The 26828-nt window shown below is 40.3% G+C and overlaps 1 protein-coding gene across 2 annotated transcripts in view; it reads left to right on the top strand.

Annotated features, from left to right (window-relative positions):
* The window catches only part of flrt1a (fibronectin leucine rich transmembrane protein 1a), a 40108-nt gene extending 18446 nt beyond the window's left edge, over window positions 1–21662 (top strand). The window contains exons 2-3 of one of the 2 annotated variants that reach the window (XM_034606065.1): window positions 6916–7151; window positions 17393–21662. In XM_034606065.1, the coding sequence (XP_034461956.1) occupies window positions 17470–19524 (2055 nt within the window). In that variant the 5' untranslated portion in view covers window positions 6916–7151; window positions 17393–17469 and the 3' untranslated portion in view covers window positions 19525–21662. The remainder of the gene's footprint in view (window positions 1–6915; window positions 7152–17392) is intronic. The other variant, XM_034606064.1, reaches the window with a different exon arrangement.
* The last annotated feature ends 5166 nt before the right edge of the window (window positions 21663–26828 follow it).

Below are 26828 nucleotides of genomic sequence, written 5' to 3'. Positions count from 1 at the left end.
TATGATTACTGCTTAGTTTATTTATTCTGTGACTTTGATTTAAATTCATGCTGCATTCAAAGTCTGCTGAGGAAAAAAAAAGTCGTCACAGGAGATCTGTCTCCCCCAGCAAACACATGAAAGAATTCTGAAAAGAACATTTGCAAAAATCAATTAGCTGAGAGAAGAATTATTTGAAAAAATTTTGATAGAAAATTACTCACTGAAAGTCTTTTATTCGAGCAACAAAAGCCCATGTTTCACATGTGACAGAATTTTAAAAAATCATTGTAAACAAACAACCCCAACAGCTTCCATCATGAGCAAACACTTGGCGACAGAGGGGGAAGAAAAACTCCCTTTTGACAGGAAGAAAACCTGTAGTAGAACCAGACCCCGGGTGATCGGCCATCTGCCTCGACTGGTTGGGTTGAAAAGAGAGAAATGGGGGAGAGAGGAGAAAGAGTGATGGAGATAAGAGAGAAAGAGAGAGAGAGAGAGAGAGAGAGAGAGAGAGAGAGAGAGCCCAGGAACCATTGCACAATTGTTGTATTGAAGCACTGTCAGACCGGCTGTTATAATGACAATAATAATGGCCATGCTCATAGGTGTAATGGTTTTATCCATAATAGCAGCAGCAATTGCAGCAGCAATTCACTACAATACCGGTTGTGGTTCCTCTACATAGACAGAGAGCTTAGTTTAAACTTTTTAAATGTCACAGGACAAAACTAACATCAGTTGTCAGTCTACAAAAAGTGCACCTACACAACTGTTTATTTTGACTTTCCAACGAAATCTAAGATGAAACCAAACCCGGATGTTGTCAATATGAAAACAGGATGACAAAATGTTGTTTCACCTGCAGAGCAGCAATAACTGCAGCAGGAGCAAGTTGTGAATACAGACCATGACTTAATGTTATACTTTTAAGTTGAAACATGTGAGACTCCGGATGGACGTCTGTGGCTCTTTAGCTGGTACATGCTTAAGTTTCTAACTGCATCGGTCTGTCTGCCATTTGATGCTGAGAATGGAGAGGACACTATGAGAGTGGTTGAAGTTCACCATGAAGCTGGAAGGAGCTGCATATCCAGGCGATGACTTTCACGTCACACTTGATTCAAATTGTTATTTGAAACCATTTTATTATAATACCAAAAATATCTTCTGCTGCACTTGTAATGGGGATTTCTTTGCAGTTTAAATATGAAACGATTCACTTCTTAATTAAAACAACAACCGTGAGATGAATTGCAAAGGAAAATAATGATTACTTTCATTACCGTTATGAAGCCATCCACTTTCCAGTGTAGGAAATGTCAAAGTAAATCCTTGAATTAGAAGAAACTACTTTTAATCAGCCGCTGAACAGCCAATCATACTGGCCCGGCTCATTACTGTCAGAGGCAGAGAGCATGAAAAACACGGATGACAGATTTAGTGGCCTGCCTCAATCCCTCCGGGATACACAGTTTTTATGGTAAGGGAAACAATTCATCACAGGGCAATTCATCAGTGGATAACTTTTAATTAATGTTCAAACCTGTGGACCTTTAAAATGCCAAGCTCAGCTCCCTCCCTCTTCTGAGAGTCTGCTCCGTTTATTTCCTTCTCCCGGCGCCCCCCACCTTTTCTTCTTCTTCTTTTTTTGTTTTTTTCCCGCTTCAACACTATCCTGATCTATTTTCTCAGTTCCTCTTTCACTCCACTTTATATTACCTCTATGTTTACATTAGTCTCACTGGCAAGTCCTTGCGGCTCAGCCCCTTGCCAGTATTTGTGCTCTGGTTAATGCCGCCCCATATTTCCAGCATTTTGTCATCTTAATATCTCTTCCAACCAGCCAGTTCACGTCCTCTCCCATCTCTACCCTCTGCTCTGCCCCGAATTAGCAACATCAAGGCCGAGAATTAAGAGAAATGGCCGTTCAGAGAGTTCAGAGAAAAAGGAAACTATTGGAAAGGCTCAAAATGGAGCCGGCCTGAGCAAATTGGACAGTCACAAGCACAGAAGCAGGCTTTGATGTAGAAAAGTCCACATAACAGGGGGGAGAAAGAGAGTCGGACAGATTGATTCAGAATGAAATTAAAGGGGACGAGGGGGAGAATGAGATAGAGTAAATTGAGCATTACATACTGCATTACAGTGTCTCTTAATTAACCGTGTAAAAGCTTTCTTATTAGGACTGATGCACTCCTCAGTTAACGAGGGGAGAGAGAATGCTCTTTCAGTTGTCATTGAGATGGACCTCAAAGGAAAAAGTGAAATAGCAGAGCAGCGGATGGGAAAGAGCGAGAATAACTTCAAGACACTGATGGAGAAGAGGCCTGAGCGAACTGCTCATGTGAAATCATCTCACTTAGTGTGTTCTGTCTCAATTATCTGTCATCTTCGTCGTCCCGCTCTGCGCTGCCCCCCCGCCACCGCCCTGTCACTGAATAGACACTATGTGCAGCTGCGTTGAAAGTCTGATCACATCTCAGGGTATCTGTGTGTGTGTGTGTGTGTGTGTGTGTGTGTGTGTGTGTGTGTGTGTGTGTGTGTGTGTGTGTGTGTGTGTGTGTGTGTGTGTGTGTGTGTGTGTGTGTGTGTGTGTGTGTGTGTGTGTGTGTGTGTGTGTGTGTCAGATCAGTTCAGGTTCTGCACCTTTGCTGTCTATCAACATTAAATCACAGGGAGGAATAAACAATTTGAAAGACATACACACACTTTTTTGGGGGGAAAAATGTGAATGTTTTAACTTTACCCACATGCAGACAGTAAGTTAAGGATGCACTAAAGCAACAGAAAAAGCCTGAAGGTTAACATGGACGCCTGATATTTGATCACTGAAGCTGCTTTCAGGCATGCACTGATTTCCAGATAATCTCCTGAAATTGTCCGGAGGGGCTCTATGTGAGAATGCAAATGTACGAGTCCGTTGATTCTCCAGTCCCCTCATAAAAACTGCGGATAATGTGCGCTGGTGAGCCCATGTGAGAACCCAGCAGGAGGATTCACTGCGAGGGAGTGGACACGTTGATGACATTTCTAACACACCACAAATATCTCGGGAGAAAAGTAGAAGATGCAGATGCAGATGTCAAATCTGAAAAACGACAACATTCAAGAGCTTTTGGTGATTAGGGCTGACGTGCTGTAAACAAAAAGATGATTTCCACTGCAGAATTAATAAGTTACATTCTGCCTCCTGCAAGCTCCTCGTAGACACCGCTCCTCATCTGAACGCTGCAGAAATGTTCCTGTTGTTTCGACCTGGAGAATCTTCAGCTGCATTTTTCATTTGTGAAGGACAAACTCCAGAGAAAGTATCTTCCACTGTGTTCCACATTCTCCAGGGTTCATGTCTGAAAATGGCTTTAATGATTAGTCAGAATTTTTCAAGTGACAAAATTAGTAATTAATATTTCATGATGGTATGTTAATGAGCAACTTGCAGGTTGAAAGTTTTATGCTTTGAATTTCATAGAAATGATGATCTAAAAAGTCATGTGTGATTAAAAGAAATTCTGAGGGAAAACATTTGTATTTTGATCAGTTTCCATTAAACCTTCACAGAGTGTCAGCTGGGTGGTTTACATCACGTGAATTATTGTGTTTGTGAAGGTTGAACTAATTCCACCTCAGAGTCCAAAGACACTTTACATCTCATACCTGGTTAAAACAAACAAGATATATTATGTAATTTGCAATGTTGTTAAATGCATAACTGCAGGTTTAGCTGTTTCCCTGCTTGCAGCCTTAATGCTCAGCTTATGAAACCATCTGCAGTGTCATATTTACTTTACAGATATAAGAGTGTTATTGATCCTCTCATCTAAGTCTTGGCACAAAAGCGATTTGAGCATTTTCCAAAAAAAAATCACTTTTTCCATATTATCAGGTGAGCTAGAGAGTAACACATGATAAATGGCTGGTAAATATGACAAAAAGCACAGAAATGTGCTTTTTAATGGTGGATTTGAAAAGAATACATCCAGTATTCAAAGTCTGAGCTGGTGAATGTGACGTGAGCGATCAAGACGGCACATCTGGAGAACAAGACCAAATATTGTCTCGTTGCACATATTGTCAGGTTGCTCGGCCAGATCGGTGATGCGGCGTTCCAGATGGGAGACAAAGACTGTTTTCACAAACAACTGGGTCTGAGTCAGCAGATTTTTGCACATGGAGCAAATCGGCAGTAGCAGCTGCAGCAGTCGGTTGAGTGGAATCAAACGTCGCAGGGCTGGGCAGGAGTGCGCCTGTGTCACTGTGATTGACGGGTCTTGTTAAGGGCAGGATTTCTGAGAGGAGAACAGCAGCTCAGTCTTGTCAAGGTTAATCGGGGGGGTGTTTGGCAGGAATCCAACAGGAGATTTGAGCTCGAAAAGTGGAGATATGCAACCCAACCTGTGTGTCAGAGCTGGGAGTCAAGAGGTCAGTTTAGTGTCACAGCAATGAAAGGAAGACTTATGGGATGTGGTGACTGAGCCAAGAGGTTTAGTGTTGAGAAAGAAGAGGATTTGGCCCCGTTGGAAGATTCCTAACACCATGTTTTGTAAAACCACCAACCACTGGCTGGAAAGACCACATCGGACTTTACAGACAGAAACTTTTTCAACTGGTCTTATGATTATTGAAATGATGTCAGAAGACACCAATCTGACATTTCTCCATTTTTTTTCTAGAATAAGAGCTTCTAATTGCAACAAACAAACATGCGCTGTATGGAATGCAGTAAAATGGAAATGTATGTCTGGCTTCACAATAATTTTCTTGATAATAAAACTGTTTCTAGCTGTCACTGAGTAAAACAGCTGTGAAGTTGTTCTTTTTCATTTGAAATACGAGTCAACATGCTAACCAGGTTCTGTCGCTGTCCCTGAGTGTGTTTGATTTGACTCGGTACGCTGCACTGACACCTGGCACGGAAGATTGTTTAATCTTCACTTCTGCCCAAATGTATAACGTTATACTGTAATGAGATTACTGGCAAGGTGCACTGTGGGCTCGACACATACATATTTGGCAGATGCTGCTTTAGTTTCGGTTCTAATTTAATGGTAAGATTTATTTTGCTACATCCAAATTTTCATGTTCATTCACACTTAAATATACAATATGTGACAATTAATTAAAATGTCGAAGAACAACTAGACCTATGTTATATATTTTCTTGAGTTGTGTTCTTAGTTTATTTAAAACAACAATTAAACGTAGAGAAAACCAAAATCGTATTCAAGAATGTTTAATGTGGTCTCTAATGTCGTCATATCAGTTTGTCAGTTTGTTGTTTTATTAACGGATTGAGATTATTATTTGCAGTTTGCTCACCTGAGCTCCGTCAGGTAGATTTTCACGGGCAGTGGTGGTGAAGACAACAACTCCCATGATCCCACGCTGCTCCATGACATCATCAAACTAGGTCCTTTGTTATTGTTTTGATTAAGAGATTTGGTGGCCTATGTCACATATTGCACATTTAATCTGAATGACTGAACATCAGAACTGACGGGTCGGCAAGATGCTGCAGGAGGTGTTTGGCCGGCTTCTTAATACAGTCAGCATCTCATAGAGTTACATGAAGTTTAACTCACACAATTACTGTAAAAAAAAAAAATGTCTTCATAACACATAAGTCACACAAGTCAGATCGTAACACAAAGACATAATATGCATCTATCTACTAATTTCAAAAATATCCGTCTGTATGTGGAATGCATATATCAAGAACCGTTCATCTTCTTAGCCTCGCACTTGACACATGTATTGTCAAGAGCCCAAGGACGTGCAGCTTTGACTATGGTGTGATTTGGACACAAGGTACATTCAATAAAATACCAGGTGACCAGTTAGCAGCAGTAGCTGGGGCTCATTAGCCGCATTGGGTGTTTCTACTCATCAATGTTTTACGCTCTAATTTAGCTGCAGAGCGGTGGGAAAAGCTGCAAAACATTGATCCTGCTATTTTGCTTAATCTGAAAAAGATTTGAATAGGTAATATTTGAGGTGGCAAAGATGTAAAAGGAGCAATAGTGCTCTGTAGCCTTAGATGTCTGATCAGATGAGGTTCCGTTTCATGACGGGGAGGAGAAGCTGAACCGACTCAAAGGAAGATGGCGCTCTGTCTCGGGTCACAAAGCAGTCGATGCTCGCGGTGAGACAGATACCTGATCAGCATGGAGGTGAAGGAAAGACCCGAGTGGAGGGGGCTGCGGGCGGAGTTACACAGCCTCATCTGGGGGAAAACAAGAGAGATGGTGGGTGGTGGGGAACCTCAGACATCATTAATCATTTTCTTCTCCAAGTAAGTGACAAAATCCTGTGAGTGCAGGAGGTTGAGGAGGAAGGAGTCGGGCAGGAGTTTTGTTGCGTTAGCATTAAAGACTCAGTGCAGGGTTGCTTTGCTGGAAAAACCTTTACGTCAAAACACATTTTATCTGACACTGATAACTCGCTTTGAACACTTTCTGCGAATGTACACTGATTTCTCAACCTTGCGACTGATCAGGGCGATTCAATCTCCGACTTAGTGGAAAGAAATACTGTTAAATGTGATGGAAAATCAAGGGGAAAGAAATTGGTTTGTAAAGTTTGCAGACTTTATATTTGTATAACTGGCTTGAAAACCACTCTAAGAGAAAGTTCAGTTTATTTTTAGTGTTTTTGATTAAACTGAGTCACAGTCATCGCAATTCATTTTGAATAAATGAAAGTTTGGTAAATGAAGAATAAATCACTTAATCCTTGAACCTAGAAGAGATGTGGAAAAGAAATGAAAATGAAATGCTGCACACGGCAAACAGTAACTACGCGCCCGAGAGTCACACATCATGAAATCATCGTTTGTAATACCATTACGCTTTCATCATCGGAAATGGTCAAATCTTTGCATCTTATTGACATTGACGCTCCACTGTGAGTTCTTATCATTTTTCTTTTTCTCCACAGAGAATAAATCTGAAGCCGGTGGTTGACAACTCATCAACATCCGAGCTGAACATAAAAACAGCAGAAGGAGTTTGTTTGTGAAGAGAGTGGAGAACACATCAGCCTCCTTCTCAGTTTTACGGATTACACAACAGCCGGAGAAGCTACAGTTTGCAGACGCTGAAGGAAGCGTGCTGAGGAAGAATAGAGCAAATGGTGCTGCAGGACCTCCTACCCTGTCAGCCCCACTTCAAAAAGTGAGTTTAAATGGGTGTTATTCTTGATTCAGTCGACTTCTAGTCTTTCTTTTTTTTTTTACTTCGTTTTTATTTCAGTTTCAGCAACTCAAATATTAACATATTCACTGTTATTCATTTTTTAAACAATATTATTTACAAGAGAACAAAACAAAATACAAAACTTAGTTTGAAATGCTAATCGAAGGAATAAGACAAAGACACAATCAGGTGACAAAGGAGGTCGTGGTCACTTTTCTATGAATGACAAAAACAAATATTGAATAATAAATAAATAAAGTAATGTAGAAATACATTATTAAATACATTTGTGTCCATATATTATTGTGTAGGCAGAAATATATGAATAAATGTAAAAAATAAAGAAAAACTTTTCATTACAAACTACATTTATTTTTTCCATTTATTTATGGATAAAACATTTTAATTAAAATATTTTATTGCTTTAAGTATCTAGCTATGGTCATGTCGTTTTCATCCTTCATAGGTTTTCACCACTTGATTGTAATGCATAAAATGTAAAAAATGTACCATTACATTTGAGTGTCAGCAGCCATTTCTCTGAAAAATGCATATCTGCAGACCTTTAACAAACCCAGGACATTTATTAACAACAAATGAGTTTTACTGAAGATGCATATCTGGTTTTAAAACAATCTTCAAAGGGTATTTTTATCCAACTTGATTCGACAAGGGATTTTAATTCATTTTCTGAGCTGTTTCTCCTCTTCTAATCCGAACAAAGATGGTAACTGGGAAGGACACGTCTCCCTGCTCAGTTTGTACATGAAGCAGAATTTAAAAGTTTATTTATAATCATATTTGTCCTACAAAATACAATGTTAAAATGCAAAATGTTTTATGTAAGGAAAAAGGATGTGATTAGGAAATAGAATACATTAAGCCATCCCAAACTTGCCATTCACATGGTCAGTGTTTTTATTTTAGATGTTTCGTTTTTGTCACATTTCTGGGTTTGTCAAAGATCAACGAGTATTCATCTTTTTTAGAGGTTTTGAAACTGAATGCTGTGACTCAGAGGTGATTGTGAAAAATCCAAGGAATGAACTCTGTTTTAATTCCATTTAATGGGAATCTAATGCAATTGAAAACATAAATCTACAACAGACTCAGTGGAATTAAATTGCACAAAATGCATTGTAATTATTACTTGAAAGTACAAAAACTATGCCCCTGTAATTTCCTTTCATCCTTTAAGCATTTTATGAAAAAAACTCCACTCTCATCAGTTAAAAGACCTTAAAGCTATGACAAATATAAACCAGGGGAGAGGACCACCTTGACCGTACCTCTTTCTTAAATGGTGGCAGTAATTAAATAAGAGATAAATGAAGCCATTAAACAAACTAACACTTATCAATGGTTAAATGGTGAGCAATAAAGCTCGATTATCCCCTCATTTTCTCCTTTTGGGCAGGAGTCCAAAGAAAGCAATCAGTAAAGGTTGCCGTAAAAAGCAGGCGCCCATTAACGAAATATACTAACTCGCTGCGATCGGTCAATGCTTTGAGGTGGACTGTATCTCGTGACACCGTAATAGCATCGTTTTGTCTTTTCCATTTGCAAAGCCACTGATTATTAATTCACAAGGGCAGGTTTTTATTTAAACATATTTCCAAATGTTAGACATGATTTTGAGAGTCCGAGAGTTTCCATTTGAAAATGATTCTTCTGAAGTATAATTGCATTGATTTATCCTCTTAGTCAGAACAAATACAGTATGACCAACAGTCTGACAGGGTTTCAGAAGAAGCCTTGTAGTCATAAGAGAGTGAACAGTATGTGAACAAGAGTGTGAGGCGTTTTGGCATTCGAAGCAACTTTTGCTTTAGGTCAAAACACTCCTACAGCTGATATTTCAGACACACACACACACACACACACACACACACACACACACACACACACACACACACACACACTGAAGAGTCGAAATCAAGTTAACACTGCAGAGGATCTTTTCTGAGCCCGGGGGCGACCTGTGTCTATTCACCCACTGCCATTTCTCTTATGGTGAAAGATAAACACGTACAAGTGCAACAACACAAGATGATGTTTACTTCATCATTCACATAAACCTGCACACGTACGCTTGCACCCTTAAAACTGCAACTCCACCACACAAAGAGACATGTCCTCACATTTACTTAATGGCTTTGTAATTTATTTTTTAAGTTGTATTGCTGCTGTAATTTTCCTTTGGACAAGATTTTATCAGACAGAAGTGGATTTTTTAAGTGGATGATTATTGGATGATTCACTGTTTCAGTCGGTCAAAGGGAAAACAATTTGTTTTCAACATTAAATAACCAGAGACAAAATAGAAGAAGCGCAGACAATTTAATTTACCTTTTTGATTACAACCATGTTTACAAATATGCTAATGTTTCTGCCTGGCTGCTTTCACCAGAGTTACTAATTTTGTAATAATATAATTGGGATAAATAAATGATGCATAAAGAGAGTGATGAAGGAGAAAGAGAGAATCTGCTGAATGAACAGGGTAAATATGCAGGAAGTAAAACAGAGACAAACTAGAATTCCATCTAGAGCGCATACCTCCGTCAAGGCCCAACAGTCACCTTAAATTACAACAAGCCTTAAAGCTAAGGCCACATTATGTTTCTCAGCTACATATTGGCGGAAGTTATATTCCAGCGCCATTGGTTACCATACAGCAGCGGAAGAAATCCTACACCCCTATGAAATCACATTGAAAGATTTTTATTTGGATCTGCATGAAACTGCACGCACTCATTGATACTAACCACCGGAACATGTCGGAATTCTTTCATCATGCTCCCTGAATTATTGAGAAATCAATATGAATCTCACAATGTTAAAGAAAGTGGGGGGAAAAAATCTCCCACCTGATCCGGATCCATGTCAAACCTGAATGGAGTTCTTCCCTGACCCACACCACATCCTTCCACCTAGTTTTGTGGTAACCTGTCGCAAAGTGGTTTTTGCGTAATCTTGATAACACGTATATGATTGGAGGAACTGCATGAGCAAATGTGAAGAGAAAAATGATCAACACAGATCAGGGCTGTGTGCACAGAGACGTGCACCAACATGTTTTGACGTTGGAGGGTGTGGACTCAGACTTAATGTGTACGTTGTGACATGGAGGGTGTAGATGAGAATATGAAGATCAAAGTTGCAGACAGGGAGGTGAGTAACACACGAGACTGGGAACAACAGGCTGGAATCATGGCACCAACGTCTGATTGAAAATGACCAAACAGAAATAATAGAGTTACTTGTTATTTCCTGCTTGTACTGTGTGTATCAGCACTGCAATGCAAGATAGGTGTATTTCCAGTGACAGTACATGCAAACAGTATTTCCATGACTGGAGTTACACTTCTGATAACCTTGCTCTTACTATTGAGTGGAGACGGCTGCATGTTTATTTTCGTTCATTCACAGAATCCAGTGGTCTCAGTGCATTGGTGGAAATGGTGTGTTACTGCATGTGTGTTACTACTGAGCCTTTCTTTCATTTATTTAATGTCGTTTTTACTACCAGTGGTCTCCAGCAGCATTAGAAACAATCACAGTTCTGGCAGTGTCCACATGAATGTTAGCTGCTGATACTGATGCACTTTATATATTATAATTTGCAATGGTCTATTTGTTTGGCCTGTGGTGACGCTGGTTGCAGCTTCCTGTGACCTCAGTCCACAGAACCACCACTGCTGCACAAAGAGCTGTTCACCTGTTTATTCAAAGTCTATTCCTCTTGAACGAATATATCGTGGGTCCAAATCACACCAAATTTGACACTGCACTTCTACGGGGCCTTTAAAAATACACATGCCAAGTGTGATGAATGGTTCTCGAGATAAGGGTTCCACATATAGACAGACAGACAGACATTTCTGGAACTATTAGTTTAATGAAGTAAATTACAACAGGAAACAGTCCACACACAAATTCATAGCCGTCAGACCTCCAACATGGCTGCCCCACATAACCTGACTGCCCTGTGAAGGTGTCGGGAACACAGAGAGTACTCCCACTGATGTTATCTTTTCGTTTCGCCTCCATTGTATCTTTGATAGGGAGGTTCATTTTCTCCCTGAGAGCACAGTGTTGTCTCGTGACTCAGCTGCCTGGGCCTCCCGCAGCCCTGCATTGATATTGCAACTTGTCAGGCTTGAATTCAAATTTAACCAATTAAGCTAACCAACCTCCCCTCTCTCCTTTTCTCGCAAATACGAAAATCCAATCAGGGTCCTAGCTGAAGCGTGACAACCACAGCTTGACTCCATGACTTAAAGGCAGAAAATAAATTTGCCTTTATAAACCCCACTTAAAATGATTACGCACCCTTTCTCAAAACTGGGAAGTTAGATCCTTCTTGAGAATAAACTCAACTCTTAATCAATGCAACTCGGAAAAAAAGTAAAATATTGTGCAAATGATTTAAGATATGATTAAAATAAAACAGTTATCAGTTGATCAAAGTGTGTATTTAGTCCACTGACACATCTAACGCTTATTCACCAGCTCGTCTGCCAGGCTTGTGCTGTCTCCCTGTATCATCCACCAGTCTGACACAACAGCAAATCTCCCATTAGGTACAAAGACCCTGTTTCTTAAATGGCTTCATCGTTAAAATACTGAGACTCATCAGTCAGTTTGTCTTTTTCACTAGCAAACAAACCCTGTGCGACATTTAGGTATTTTTATATCAGAAAGGCGTTTTTTAATGTGAGCTAAATGCTATCTTCATCGTGCTAATACAAACAATATAAACATACTCTTGTTAAGCAGTTATGTTTACCACTTTCACCCTCTTAGTTTAGTTACTTTGCTGGACAACTAATTATGGTGCTAAAAAAAAAAAAAATCATTGTTCACTAAAGGAAATAATAATAATTATAATAAAACAGTTTATCTAAACAGCACTTTTCATCCAAGTGGTTTACAATAAAAACAAAATAGAAAGACAATCAAATAGGTAATAGAAGGCAGATGATAAAATATATGAATTAACATTAAAAACAGAAACCATTAAGAATAATACTATATGAGATTAAGATATAATAAAAAATGTAATTAATAGGTTTTGAGTTGTTGTAAACAAACTCCCAGAGCCTGCATCTCAGAAAGCTCTTGGTAAAAGCACAGTAACAAAGTAAAACTGGATTGTCTGTTTTATTGTGCACATGATTTTGTGTATTTACAAACCCATCTAAGAACATATGAAGTATTATAAAAGAACAGTGAATGCAATGTTAGCTGGTCCCAATCCTTTAAACGTAGGAAAAATTACTTAAAATCTATTTTGAAGAGATGCTGTTTTGGTTAGGTTTAGCTGCACAATTCTGAATAAATAGATTTTTTTTTCAATTCACTGCTTTGGGAGACAAAGGATCACAGAAATAAAAGCATGGAAATGGGTTTTAATCACTTAGAGTCTTTGTGGGACAAGAAAAGCGTTACAATATTTCAATTAATAATAACTGATAAATAGCTGATCTGGTCACCTCTGGTCACCGCATGGACACCTGCTGGATTACAGAACTGCTCAGGGTCAGTGCGGTGCACTTTGAGCACATTTTGTAAAATGGCCCTCCCAAAACCCCTTTGAGCATCATGTAAGATTTGTTCTTACCTCGCACACAATGGAGCAGCATATTGCTGCAGGGAGCCGCGGTCCCCTTTTGTTAATGCTGAAAGGATTTACCTGTAATCTGGCCGTCTCCAGGAAGAAACACAGCCGAAATAATTCAGCGGCAACAGCAGCTGCAGTGGAGACGACAGGGAATGAGACCGGTGGCACGACAGAACACATTACGGTGCTGTAAAGATAAAACATGGGGAGCTATATATCAAGTCACTCTGCAGCCCTGTGAACTGAACACCCACCAGCAAACAAAGCCCAGAAGATGAATATCCAACTGTGAATCATGCAACTCTCCCTACATGCTGTACTCTGTCTATCACTTTATTACAGAGTACAGCACTTCCAGAGTTATCACTTCTGTCATATTCATATGGCGATTGATAAACATGCAGAGTCTCAGAAAGTGCATCGCCATAAAAAAAACAAGTTCAATATACACAATTCTACTACCTTTATTAAAATTAATTGGATCCATATCTGACTTCACGGGTAGGATATTTAAACTGTCAAATTTGCTTTGTTCATACATGTAATTGATGAATTTTAATCCTTTATATTACACAAAAATACATTTAAATTCACCCGTGTGTTCATAAAGATTTGATTAGGAAAACGTGAATATCATTTACATCTGTAAACACAAATCTTTATGTACGTCACATATCCAGGGTCTTTGTGTCAGCAGCTGAGATGAGAAACTGCTGAGTGCAAATCCAATCACTATTTCATGCCAGGAAATTGCTGGAAAAAAAACAACTCTGAGTTAGTATGGGGGCAAATCCATTACTTATTTAGCCTTTAACATGTTATTCAATCTGCCTCTATATGGTACTTTCACATGTTTTCAAGGAAGAGAAGAGGACGAAGGATTCACTGCGTTGGTACATCGCAGAATTCATAATTAAAATCTATTATGAGGCACACGTGCAAGGGCTCATTTGGTTGGAAATATCAGGTGATGAATATAGATGGCTTTATTCAAGACACTTGAACGGTGCTTGTGATGTCGTCTGTTTATTTTTGCATTTAAAGTAAAGACAAAGCTCTTGATTTTTGCGAATGTGAAAGAAGAAAACTGCAGAGTAAAATATTTCTGTTTCTATATTTAATTGTTTCTGTCTTGTACATTTGAGCCTTATTTGTTGCTTTTTGGGGATTAAATTCCATTTTAATAGCTACAGATTATCATGCATTACTGGAAAGACATGATCTCAAATTTAAAAAAAAACACTTTGTGGCTCGAACAACCTCTATGACCGTCCAAAACACAGAGGCCATGCTTTTCAATCCTTTTTTTTTTTCCATCTTAGAACCGTTGAATAACCATCATGTTTTGCAGCCTCCTTTCCACATGTCCAATCTGTAAATCTAAAATATGATCCATGGACATGGCATGTAAGATAAGCTGTGGGCCAATATTATCTTTTCCCTGCCATCAGTAAAATGGATTTACTGATACATCAGCAGCTCCTACGGTCATCCAAAATCCAGTTTTCCAGATTTGCCTTTTCTATCCCTCTGCGGGGGTCTTAATGGGGGAGACAGGATTCAAAGGTCTTGCTCAAAGCTGCTTTCTGTCACTCTCTCTCCCTCCCTGTTTTTTTTTTTTTTTTATGTAAATCGATCCAGTCTTGGGTTCCAGTATTAGATTGGGGGTTGTTGTGTGTACTGTACTTTGCCTGAGGCGGCGGGCTGTCTGGCTTACACATTACCCCACATCTCCGCTTTACTCCCCTCTACGGAAAACTGAAATGTAGACGGCAACCATACACTGCAGCTCGTCCACATATGGGTTAATGTTTGCAATTCGATCGCGCATGGATTGACAAACACACAGTACTTTTGAAGCAGAAACAGTTGCATGCACAAACACAAAGGGCAGCCATGTGCTCCTAATGCCTTTGTATCATCCCTTAACAGAGCAAGAAAAATAAACAACCATGAGGCGAAAAAAAAAAGAAAAAAATCCTGAAATGTCTGTCTGCCATTCTTTGTAGCACCTGATTAATCCGGAAATCACAGCTCAATATGCTGTATTAATCCCTCTGGCTCTCTGCACCACTTCAATCTCATACCACGTCGCTCTCTTGGTTTTAAAGGGCTGACCCAAATACTCTGGTGTTCAAGTGTTCACTGCTGAAGCTCCCGGGATTCAAAAGTCATCCATTCTTTAGCGCCTGTCAGACTCACACACACAAAAACGCTTACAGCAGAATGAAGTCTATCGCTTTCTTAGTCATGAAATTAATCATTATCAAACCGCTTAAAGTAACAATATCGTCTCCTCAAATTTTTAGAAATGATTTCACTTTCCAGGCTCCCCTCCCCAAAGTGCACCACTCCAGTGTGTGGAGAGGACTGAAGGGAAAGAAGGCAGCAGAAGGGACTTGTGGGTCGTAGTTACTTAACAGTGAATGTGAATATTCTGTGGAGCCGGGGATGAAATACACAGATGTTCCTGTCACTTCAGAGTTGGGAGATGTTTGAGCTGATGGTGACGGACACAAATCTAACAAGGAACATAAAATAAGGCTTAAACTCGCAAAATAATTCATGACCAAAGGGGACATTGCTAAGAACAACATTATTATAGATTTATTTAAATTTTTTATTGATGCTATTATTTTGAAGTCTAAGAACTTCAGAATCATGTTGAACAGATTGTCAGTATGATTGATACAGATTTTATGCATGGGTTTCTTTTAATCTGCCCTGTCAGGGTTATAAATGTAGAAATATATGAACATCAGTTGAATTGAAATGTTTGAAGGAAACAGAAAAAGCTTTGAAGTGTATTATAAATGTGTCACTACTCGACAGCTGAACTCAAAGTTTTAGTCGTGAATAGTTTTTTGCTCTAAAATTTCACTATCCACTGCTTTAAAAATTCAATATCTTTGTGTGACACATTCTGCTGCAGCCAAAATATGTTGAATTAAATATGTATTACTTTTCAATCAACCTCAGACAAATCCATTTTCACATGGATCTTAGATGACATAACATAAATTTGTCACCTCCTTCATTGCCCCCTGTTTTATATCAATTAGAATATTTATATTTAAAGGCTTCACAGAATCTGCAGCCATAATCTGCACACGTTAAATATAAATCAAAATAAAAAGTTTATTAAACAACATGTAACATAAGAGTTGATTATTAGTATGCTCACATAACCTCTGAGTGGAGAATAAATGCAGTCATCCATTTCTAAGAGGAGTTTTAACAATTTGCATTTGACAAACTATAGACGGCAAGTAAGGTCGGAGTTAGCAAGGGGAATGTCAGTGAGATTTACTCTCTGTGTTCAGCATAAGACAAAGAGACAAAAAACAAGTACATCGAGATTAATGTTTGCAAATATGTATTCAACAAAGTCAACTCCCAGCAGAGGTGTCATTCATTGGGTTAATTATCATGCTGTCTAGCTTACACTCCTGGGAATCCTGTAATCTGCATGAGAGCTGACTGACTATGGCAGATCACTTTGGATTTGTGAGGAAATCAATACTACAGCCCCACTATGTTTGCTGCTGTGTGGGCCTTAACGGTTTGACTAATGGCCATGGTTATTGAAGACTGCGATGGGTCTTAAATTGTCACTGACAGTGTTGCAATTTACCAGTTTCCAAATCTTCGTAGTCGATACTGTACATATTGTAATAGCATCCCTCACTTCATCAGTAACAACAAGATATCACGATGACGGCGTCAAATTCCAAGCACAGCTCATGTAGATTCACACAGCGCAATTATAATGTCACAAATTAGTTAATTGTTGTCACATCTGCAGATTATATTTCCATCACTAGTTTATTGTACGTTATTAATATGATGTAACTAAATGAAGAAGATGTGATTTTTTTTTATTGTGCCTAGCTTCATCCTGCTGCCTGATTTTGAATTTAACTCTTGGACACTATGGCTCTGAGATAAAACATGTTGTTCCTTCTTGATAATGAAAAGTATCTTCAGCTCTGTCTGGCTAATGCAGCCATCTGCTGGCAACTCCTAATGGAGTTATGGGGCCTCTCAAGATCTCTTAAATAATTTAAAAGTGGAGAGTGTTCTCAAGACTTCATAACCACAAGGCTTAATTCTAAATGTAAGATTCAATTTGTCATTTCCATAGCTGTTTTTCCCTAAGATTAAATATTTATTCTGCTTTGAACATCGAGTACCATACACACTGAACTTTACTTTTATAACTGTCTTTAATATTGGGTTACAGTGACTTGTTCAAAGTAAATATTGCTGGCTTAGGGTGGATGGCAGAATGTTGTCTGCAATGGGAATCGTCACAGGGCCATTCATATGCCTACATGACCCTGTTGATATCAATATTAATTCTATAAAGTCAATCAAAGGCCTGTGTGGGTTCTGTTTAGACATTATTATTGTAGCATTTTCACAGATTAAAATATTACGGAAACACAAGATTATGACGTACAGTGTGAAGCTGTTAAATATTTATGATCTCATAAAAATCCCGCTGAAATGAACTCTCATCAGCTTTGATGTGACTGTTAACTAATTCATTTGTGCATCAGTGCTGACTGTAATTTCTCTCTCTCTCTCTCAGGGTGGAGGTCACAGGATTCCTGCTGACATCAAGGATTTGAGGATTAACCATACACCTGGAAAAGAGAGACTGTGCTTATGTTTACTATAATGGCACCTGCAAGAACGGCCAGACTGTGTGCTCGGCTCTTCCTGCTGTTTCTTTGCTTGACACTACATGCCGGCATGCTTCAGTTCACTACAGCTACGATACAAGGATACATTGGAGACAGGGATATATGCCCATCTGTATGCAGGTGCGATGAGGACTTCATCTACTGCAATGATCGTGGCCTGAATTCAATTCCGTCACTGCCACCATCTGCATCCGTCCTCTACCTTCAGAACAACCACATAAACAACCCAGGCTTGCCCACCTCCTTGGAGCACCAACTTGCTATCCGAGTGGTCTACCTCTATGATAATGAACTGGATGAGTTCCCTCTACATCTGCCACCATCCGTGCGTGAACTGCATTTGCAGGACAACAACATCCGCACTATTCCTCGGAGTGCACTAGCTCGGATGCCTTTGTTGGAGAAGCTCCACTTGGATGACAACTCTATTTCCACTGTCAGTATTGAAGATCAGGCCTTTGCTGACAACCCACGGCTGCGCTTGCTTTTCCTTTCACGCAACCATCTGTCTAGTATCCCCTCAGGACTGCCTGCTTCTCTGGAAGAACTACGTTTGGATGACAACCGAATCTCCACAATCCCAACCCATGCCTTCCGAGGACTCACCTCACTTAGATGTCTTGTCCTGGACGGGAACCTTTTGGCAAACCAGCGTATAGCTGATGACACATTCTCTCGTCTTTCTAACTTGACCGAGTTATCCCTTGTCCGAAACTCTCTCCAGACCCCACCTGTAAACTTGCCCAGTGCCCATCTTCAGCGCCTGTCTCTACAGGAAAATGCCCTCACCCATATGCCACGTGGGTCCTTGGATGGCATGCACAGGCTACAGAGGCTGGACCTGTCAGGAAACAACCTGACCACCCTGCCAAAGGGACTGTTCAAAGACTTGGACAGCTTGGGTCAACTGTTGGTGCGAGGTAATCCTTGGCACTGTGGCTGCAACCTGCGATGGTTGTATGATTGGCTGCATGCCCGTGGTAACACCATCACTGTCAGAGGTCTCACTTGCCATGGACCTGACAGAGTGCGAGACATGGCTATGATAGACCTGACCAGCGAGATGGACGAATGTGAAGTGGTGAGGACAGCAGGGACCAGAGACAGAGTGGGTGGAGTTGGAGTAGATAGCTCTACTACTAACACCCCTCCACAGGGCTCACTCTTCACCCTTCGCTCAAAACGTCCTGGATTGGGGCTTCCTGACTCTGGTTTAGACTACACTCTTAGCAGCAGTGGTGTGGGGAAGAGCCTGGCCCTCAATGTGAAGCCTCTCTCCCACAACAGTGTCCGTGTCACCTGGAGCGTGGCCCAGCCCAGCTCCTCTTTCAGGCTGAGCTGGCTGCGACAGGGCACCGGAAATGCCATGGGATCGATCACAGAGACGTTAGTCCGGGGGGACCGTCGAGAGTACCTGCTTACCTCGTTGCAACCACATTCGAGCTACATCATCTGCATGGTGCCCCTGCCTGCTAGTTCAGAAAGTAAAGGGGCAATTTCTGGAGATGCTGACTCTGATGAAGCTCTGGTGTGCGCAAAAGCTGAAACATCAGACCAAAGCCCATTGGAGGAGGAAGAGGATAAAGATTCAAAGCAAATGACAACATTGCCATTGGCAGGGATTATTGGTGGGGCTTCCGCCATTGTGTCTTTGGCTCTTATTTTGGGCATCTTCTGTTGGTATGGACATAGGTCTGGGAAATTGTGTTCCCGCGACCACTACACTCGCAACAGCTCTCGAAAAAGCAAAACCTATGATGATTACATTGAGTCAGGTACCAAGAAGGACACTACAATCTTGGAGATCCGTGGCCCCGGATTCCAGATGACACCAATGGCGGCTTGCCAGCCAATGCAGCCTAAACCCCTACGAGAGGATTACATCGTTCATACCATATTCCCCTCCAATGGCACTGGCCTGTACAAAGGTGACAACCATGTCTCTAATGCAGGACATGGCACCAACCGTGGCTATAGAGAAGGAGGAATCCCAGATATAGACTACTGTTACACATGATGTACTGTACCAGATCTTGTTCACAGTGTTATTGGTGAACTGTATAGATGCACAATTTCCCTTCGCATGGACACTTCTGAAGCACCCCTCTGTGCCTTCTTCTTCTGGTCACCCATTCCAAATTACCTGCTGTTCAATGCTCTGAAAGTACAGTATGTGAGGAACTGGAACTGAAATCATGTGGGAACAGTTCACCGCAGGAAGCAGTAGCCAGCAGCCCGGTGTAAATGCACAGCTGACCATTTCTTCACCATCTTAGTAATGGCCTGTGTATGTTTTCTTTTTAGCTCTTCCCCTGTGACATGTTAACAAAGAATGTATCCACTGTGGGAAGGTCAAACTCAGCATAGGTGCAGGTAGTCTTCTTCCTCACACGGGAGCCACAGCAGTCAATTCTAAATGGATTAAGAAATGATGGAAAACAGACATTGTTGGTAATCATTTCCTGCTCACTGATCATGCACAGTATGTAGTCTTATAAACTCATCGTTCCAAATGCCTCAACTATATTGTTGTGCCCTACCAGCTACCCAAGGAAAGGGCTTTGTAAAGCTGTGAATTGTTCTATTTCAAACGATCCAATAACCACTTGTCTTAAAGTAGGCTTGTTATTACCTTATTCATTAGTTGTCAAGTTGAAGATCTTATCAGGGCTGGTCAGCCTTGGTTATACCTCTTAAGATCTTTCAGTTGAGATCAGTATTGTAGTGTTGCATCAGATTAGATGCAGCACAAGCGTGTAGATAATTTACTTAGATACCGACTGGACTGTGTTTGAAAAATGCTTTGCTATTTTCATCAGTGGTTTGTTTAGTAATCAAATCCTGCACAGCTCTCTTTATTTATTTATTTTATTCCTTCTGTGATTTTGATTTTTGTGTTTTTGTCTCTGCTAAAATGTCTTTTTTATTTTCAACCTCATGTTTGTCAAGAACGAAGAAACACAGCTTCGATGAAGACAGTGGATTTGGTTCATCAAAATATGAGAAGGGAAGACAGTATCATGATGGCTGCCACCAGGTTTATGTTTTCTGAAATACAGAATGAATTCTTGAGTGAGACTGTGTATAATACGTATGTAATCCGAAAATTAGAACTCACCCAAAGACAAGCATGAAGGCCCACTGAGACGATAGAAACCAACCTCAATCCCTCTTTTCCCATTTTGTGCCTGTGTGAATTAACCTGTGACTTCATTTGATGACCTACGGTTATAAAATGTTTCTTCCACACTCCTAAAGTGATGACAGCGCTCACAGAGCATCCAGCCTGGACAAAAATACTAATGTGGAGCCTCCTGTGTGAGGCAGACTCCTGTGGGTGAACCTTGAAATGAGGGCGAAAACTGTAAGTGCAACTGAGGAGACTCAAACCGCAACACTGTTGACCTGCACTGTGGGGCAGCGGCCAAGCTGTGGGTGGGTGGATGGACCGGTGGAGTATTTTGGAGGTGGAGTCACTCCTCAGTGAGCGGAGTCCATGGATGTTTGTTTTCGCAAAGGTAAAAGGCCTCCACTCATGCCACCTATTTTATTACTGAGCAGCACTAAAAATGTAAATGTATCAGCACTTAGCAGAGAACAGGGACAAATGTAATGACAGGCACAGGAAGACGGAGGATAAAGAAACATCTCCAAGCGCTGAAAAAGATAGAGAATAGATGGCTGTGGCAAGGTGGTGTTCACCCATGCATAAACTTGTTTTTCATACTCAGCTTCTTCCCTTGGGTTTAATATTGTCCAACAGTTGTTGAGGGGAAACCAGTTGTGCTTCCTTGACTGTGCTGCCTGCCAGAATTTTACACTGGTCTCAGACATGTCAGTGGAATGTATATTTTATCTGGCACCCAACTTCACCGGCTTAAACAAATAACATCTTAGTGGCCTGGCTAATTCTGTTTTGGAGAATGTTGATATTGTGTAATTGGTATTTTATAGTGGTTCTATTCCAGACACGTACTTCCTGATCATTTGTATAAATAAAACCATGGCCACAGCTACATGAATATTTTTTCTGGTCAAAATATAGAAAGTAATGGTGCCATAACTTTGCGTAAAATATTATGTGAACCTGAGATATGTGTGGAATTTGCTTTATAAATTCATCTTCAGAGGGGATCAATAAAAAGTTTTATAATCTTGTTATTACTGACATTTTTCATTTCACCCAATGCATGAGGAGACAACTATTTTTATAACTCAATATAACTACTTTAAATGAAAACAAACTTGTGTATAGAGATAAACCTTTATTCCAATAATTCAGTGTACAACTGTCTTTGTTGCTTTCATTTGATGAGCAACACTGGGATCAATCACAGCCAACTGTCGCCTGAGGCCACAAACATGGAACCAGCTAAGATTATAAGACGGAGCAGAGAGGAGTCAACAGGCCGCTATCCTCAGTGACTTTTTCTTTACATGCAGCCTGGGACTTCACTTCTCCTTCAGGACTTAGATGGCCCTAGAAATGTTTGGTTAGGCCAGTTTAATCTGCAAGAGTTTCTGAAGTCTTATGTAATATATTTTGTTGCCACGGTGAGAATCTATGATGACTGGAAATGAGTCGGTAGCCTATCCAGTCGTATTTACTGCAGAATAAAGTAGGGAGAAAATCTGTCAAACAGCCAAGATTCACGGCCGTCACAGATAATGAGCTCAAAAAGACTTAAAGAGTCTGAAAAAAGCTGTCAGAGCAAATGATTTTGACCGTTTCCATCAGTGTGACAGGCGAGAGTGTGAGTTTATGACTTACAGACACAAATGTGAGTTTTTGCATGTTAATGTATTTTATATTTCACTCATACAAACGAAAGGCTTTTGAGATGAGGACTCATTCCTCTTTGGAATAATACTAACTCTGGGAAACCTCACAAGATGAGTATTTATGAACATCTTTTTCCTCAAACAGGTGTTATAATAATATATATAATCTGATCATAATCAGTGTTGGTTTTTTTAAGTGTTAAAAATTCTGATTTAAAGTAGAAAAATCACATACACCTCCCAACAGTGATGCCACTCTCTGGAGTACACAACACTGAACAGCAAAAGCAGGACTTTAATGGGATTTTAAATAATTCGTCAATGAACAAATGAAAAAATGTGTGCAAATTTTAATCTCTTGCACACAGTTAACAAATTTGAATGAGGAATGTGTCCAAAAAACATGTAGGGTGTTAGACTGAAAACATTTGAGGTACAAAATACTGAAAATCCAGAGTAGGAGAGAAGGAGGCCGGCTTCTTTTTATTACTCTACAGTCGTTAAATTGTTTAGTTTGGCTTAATTTCCCTTCCTCATGGAAAACTACATTTTATTGCCGTAGAACTGCTGCGACTATTTTCCCTGTCTAGGCCCATGGGAGTGTGGTAGGTCTGTGAGAGATTTGATGACTATCACTACGGATCAACACTGTAACTGCTGTTGCAAAGCGTTTGTGAGCCGTTTGTAATGGCAGCAGAATTCCCCATGCAGAGCAGCAGATTGGATTAGACCCTGGTCCACGTGATGGAGCTGGGAGCGAGACCAATACAAGTTAAATCATTTCAGAGGTGATTGAAATGTATAAGGTGTATTATACATAACTCTTTCTGTCACACTCTGAAGTCAAGAGGGAGCAACACATATGAAAGCATCTCATCACATTATCACTTCACTTATTCAGACTTTAGCCAGGTGTGGTTGATTGATTGATTTTTTTCTTTTCATTAAGATCCATGAATTATTCCCTGGGAAACCAGTGGAAATATTGAAAAACGCAATTAAAAGTGACAAAAGAAAACCTGGATCCACACCAATATTTAATGTGTTCTTCCCTGGCCCATTCCAGATCAATCCACCAAGTTCGTGGTAATCTGTTCAGTCGTTTTTTGTATCATCTTCATTTCAAACTAACAAACAAACGAAGAGGGGTGAAAACATAACCTCCTTGGCTGTGGTTATTATAAAAAAGCACATGAAAACGTTTTTAATCTGCAGGTATCACCTTCTATAGAAGCATATGTTCTGGGTTTGGAAGAGGATCTCCACCTATTTTTAATATCAGAGCTTGCCTCTCTTCTCTGCTTGAGCATAGTGCCACAAGACTACTGCTACTAGCATAACAAGCCCAAATCTCCCAGTGTACTGTCAGCAGTTGAGTGTCAATGTGGATAATGCCAGCGTCAATGCTGGAGAAGAAGAATGAAGGAGATTATGTGGAATTAAAAAAAAAAAATCTAAATAATGTCAGAGTGAGCCCATTTGAGAGCATAACAGGATATTGTTGAGAGGATTCATTATGTGTGAGTGGGCGTGTTGACGATGTTTCTGACATGCAACAGACACAAAACTGAAAACGCCAAAAGAACACAAATATCTCAGGATGAAAAAGAAGTGTCAGACACGTAGAGGACATGGATGGAGATGTCAAGAGAGCTTTTGGTGATAAGGGCTGACGGCAGAATCAATGTACTGTAAATTTCTGCATCAGATATAATTATGTCCTGCCTCAGGCAAACGCTATACAAGTGCCTCCCCTGAACGCTTCAGAGATTTTCCAGGGGTTGTGAAAGCGTCTGACACGGAGAATGTCCTGCCGTGTTCTTCATATGTTCGGACCCAATTGTCCTGACATTTTCTGGAGTTCATGTCTGAAAACGGTTTAAGATTATTGTCAACAACCGGTGTGGAGAGGTGAACTCTGTAAACTGGGGTTGCATTAGGAACGATGGTAAAGAAACATGTTAATTGGTCCTTACAGCCATTGTAAGGACCTCTCTCTGGCCTCATATTCACCAACTTAGACTTCACGGCCAACAGCAGCCTATGTACTGTACACACTCACCCTCTCAAGCACCTTTTAGTGCTCACAGAGATGAAAAAAGTATCCTATTGTCATGGTCAGCTAGATCACCACTGCAATAACTGTGACCTGAAGGTTGGACAGTAACTTATTTCATGCCTCACTCCGAGACGATTTAATACCGTCCCCTGTAAATCTCATTGTGCACTGCGAAAAAGAAAGGACAGGAGAATGAAATATGAGAAATACGATATTGGAAATGAGGCCAAAGGGGGGGGGGGGGATATTGCTGAGAAAGAGATGGTGGAGATGTTGGCTATGGGAGTCGTTGAGGAGTCTCACAGCAGATGGGCTTGCTTGGTTTCTAACACAGATGGTTTAATAATGTTTTTTTCCCAAGATTTCAAAAGTTAAGGGTTGATAAGCCGGCAGTCTGATCTTATCAGATAAGCATAATATAATACTTCATGGATTTTGGAAGGAATGTCTTGTGTGACCCCTTAAAGGGATAATTCACAGAAAAATGAAAATTTCCTCATCATCTACTCACCCCTGTGCAGATGGAGGGGTGGGTGAAGTGTTTGCAAAACACTTTAGGAGTTTCAGGGGTAAACAGTGTTGCAGCCAAGGCGACCTCTTCTTCCGATGTAATAAAACAACATAAATAGGGTTGATATAGGGTTAAATAGTACTGCAACCCCCGACATTCATATTCGACTTGAAAAGTCCTCTACCCGAAGTGGCGACGCTAGCGGACGTGGCAACACGAACACCTTGCGTTGGCACAGGGGTGAGTAGATAAAGAGGAAATTTTCATTTTTCGGTGAACTATCCCTTTAAAATCCAGAGGAGAAGACTGCACCCACTACACTCGCAGCACAATCGTGAACAGCAGAGACACAAACTCTACTGGTAACTCTCTGCAGGGTAAGCAACAGTCCAAGGTTTTATTGTGATTAAAGATACATGAGAAGCTGAATAAGAAAAAGGAAAATTACAAATCATGAGTTGAAGAAAGTTCACTTCTGTCTGCATTGAAAGGAACCAAACTATGATGGGCCATGCAGAAGAAAGGACTAGTCATGACACAGAACACTAGAGGGTCTAACATGTTATCTCTTGGACTTCCACTCCCTCTTGATGCTGGCCATGCACCAATATATTCCATGTCTGTGAAACAAAAAGAAGACTGCAGACTACAGCCAGACATCATCCCTGGAGGGTCCATCAGAGACGTAGCCTACTTAGAGCTAACTGGTGTGCGTGTAGCTGGAAGCAGACCTCTCTGCTGTATATTAGATTTACAGTATATTGCTCTTGAACCTGTGTTGAAATCAACTTCTCTTCTTACCATATGTGATGTTGGTTTAACAGTAAAGCTGCACAGTTGCCGAAATGCATGGGACCAAATCTCCAAGAGTCCATTGGCTATCATATCATATCACATGACAACTAATTACAATTACCTCTGGGGGCAACAGCCAATATTTTGGGGAATCCAATGTCGACAGCCGATATCTGGGCCAACACTCCGTTTGTCGGACACAGTCTGACTAGCAATGTGAGCCGCGAGACTGAAGTTGGAATTGAGTCACAACATCTCCGACATGATTTTTTCCCTGGATGGGCTAATCTCTATTGACATCTATCTGCATATGAATGCAGATCAATTATGAGCAGATAGCTGAAGCATTTCGGTCAATGTTTTCTGCCTCTTTTGCTCTTCACACGTTCTGTTTACCTGCCGGCAGCCAAAGCCTGCTGTAACATGATTGGTCAATCTAACGGCAACCAAAAGGCTTCCAGCCCCAAAATGTTGTCCCTCGCCAACAGGTTCAGAATTTTACATGCTGAGTCTGTTTATATAGATTAGAAGGGACCTTAAAGTAATTAAAGTAAAGTAGTACTTTACTTTAAAAGGTCTTGCAGCATGTATTTTCTGAATTTCAGCCTATGACTATCTTCGTGTGATACCCCAACAGTTATCAGTCAGGGCCTCTTGCTTTAAAATAGTTAATAATTGTACAATGATCGTTATATATCACTACACCAGCCCTCTCCTGTTATTCTTGTCTATTCCAGGATCTCAGAGGCTGTATGTAGCATAGATTCTCTGAAATGAGTTCACCTTTAACTTTAGTAATACCATATTGTTTTTGTGATTTGCTATCAATAAGCTTCCATTCCTTTTCTTAATTACTTCATTTAGGAAATAAACTGAAACAAGTTTTGTATGTAGGTATGAGAGATTTACTCTGAGAGTGGATGGAAGCCGGGTTTTATCAAAGGCAAATTTGTTGCAGCACAGATCTACTGTATGCACTCACCTAATAAAGAGTGCTATTCATTCTGAAGTGGTAGTAATCACCATGATGTGGTTCAAATTACTGAGGTGGTGCTCTAGACTGGAATAAAATCACATTTTGTAAACCAGTTTACATCAGCTATTTTACAATTAGATCAGGGGGGTATCACTGTCACAGTTGTTCTGGGTAGGAAATACAGGAACCACTTAATAA

The sequence above is a fragment of the Hippoglossus hippoglossus genome, chromosome 14 (assembly GCF_009819705.1).
Source record: "Hippoglossus hippoglossus isolate fHipHip1 chromosome 14, fHipHip1.pri, whole genome shotgun sequence".
In the NCBI taxonomy this organism is placed as follows: domain Eukaryota; kingdom Metazoa; phylum Chordata; class Actinopteri; order Pleuronectiformes; family Pleuronectidae; genus Hippoglossus; species Hippoglossus hippoglossus.
This window is presented reverse-complemented; position numbering and strand designations above follow the sequence as displayed.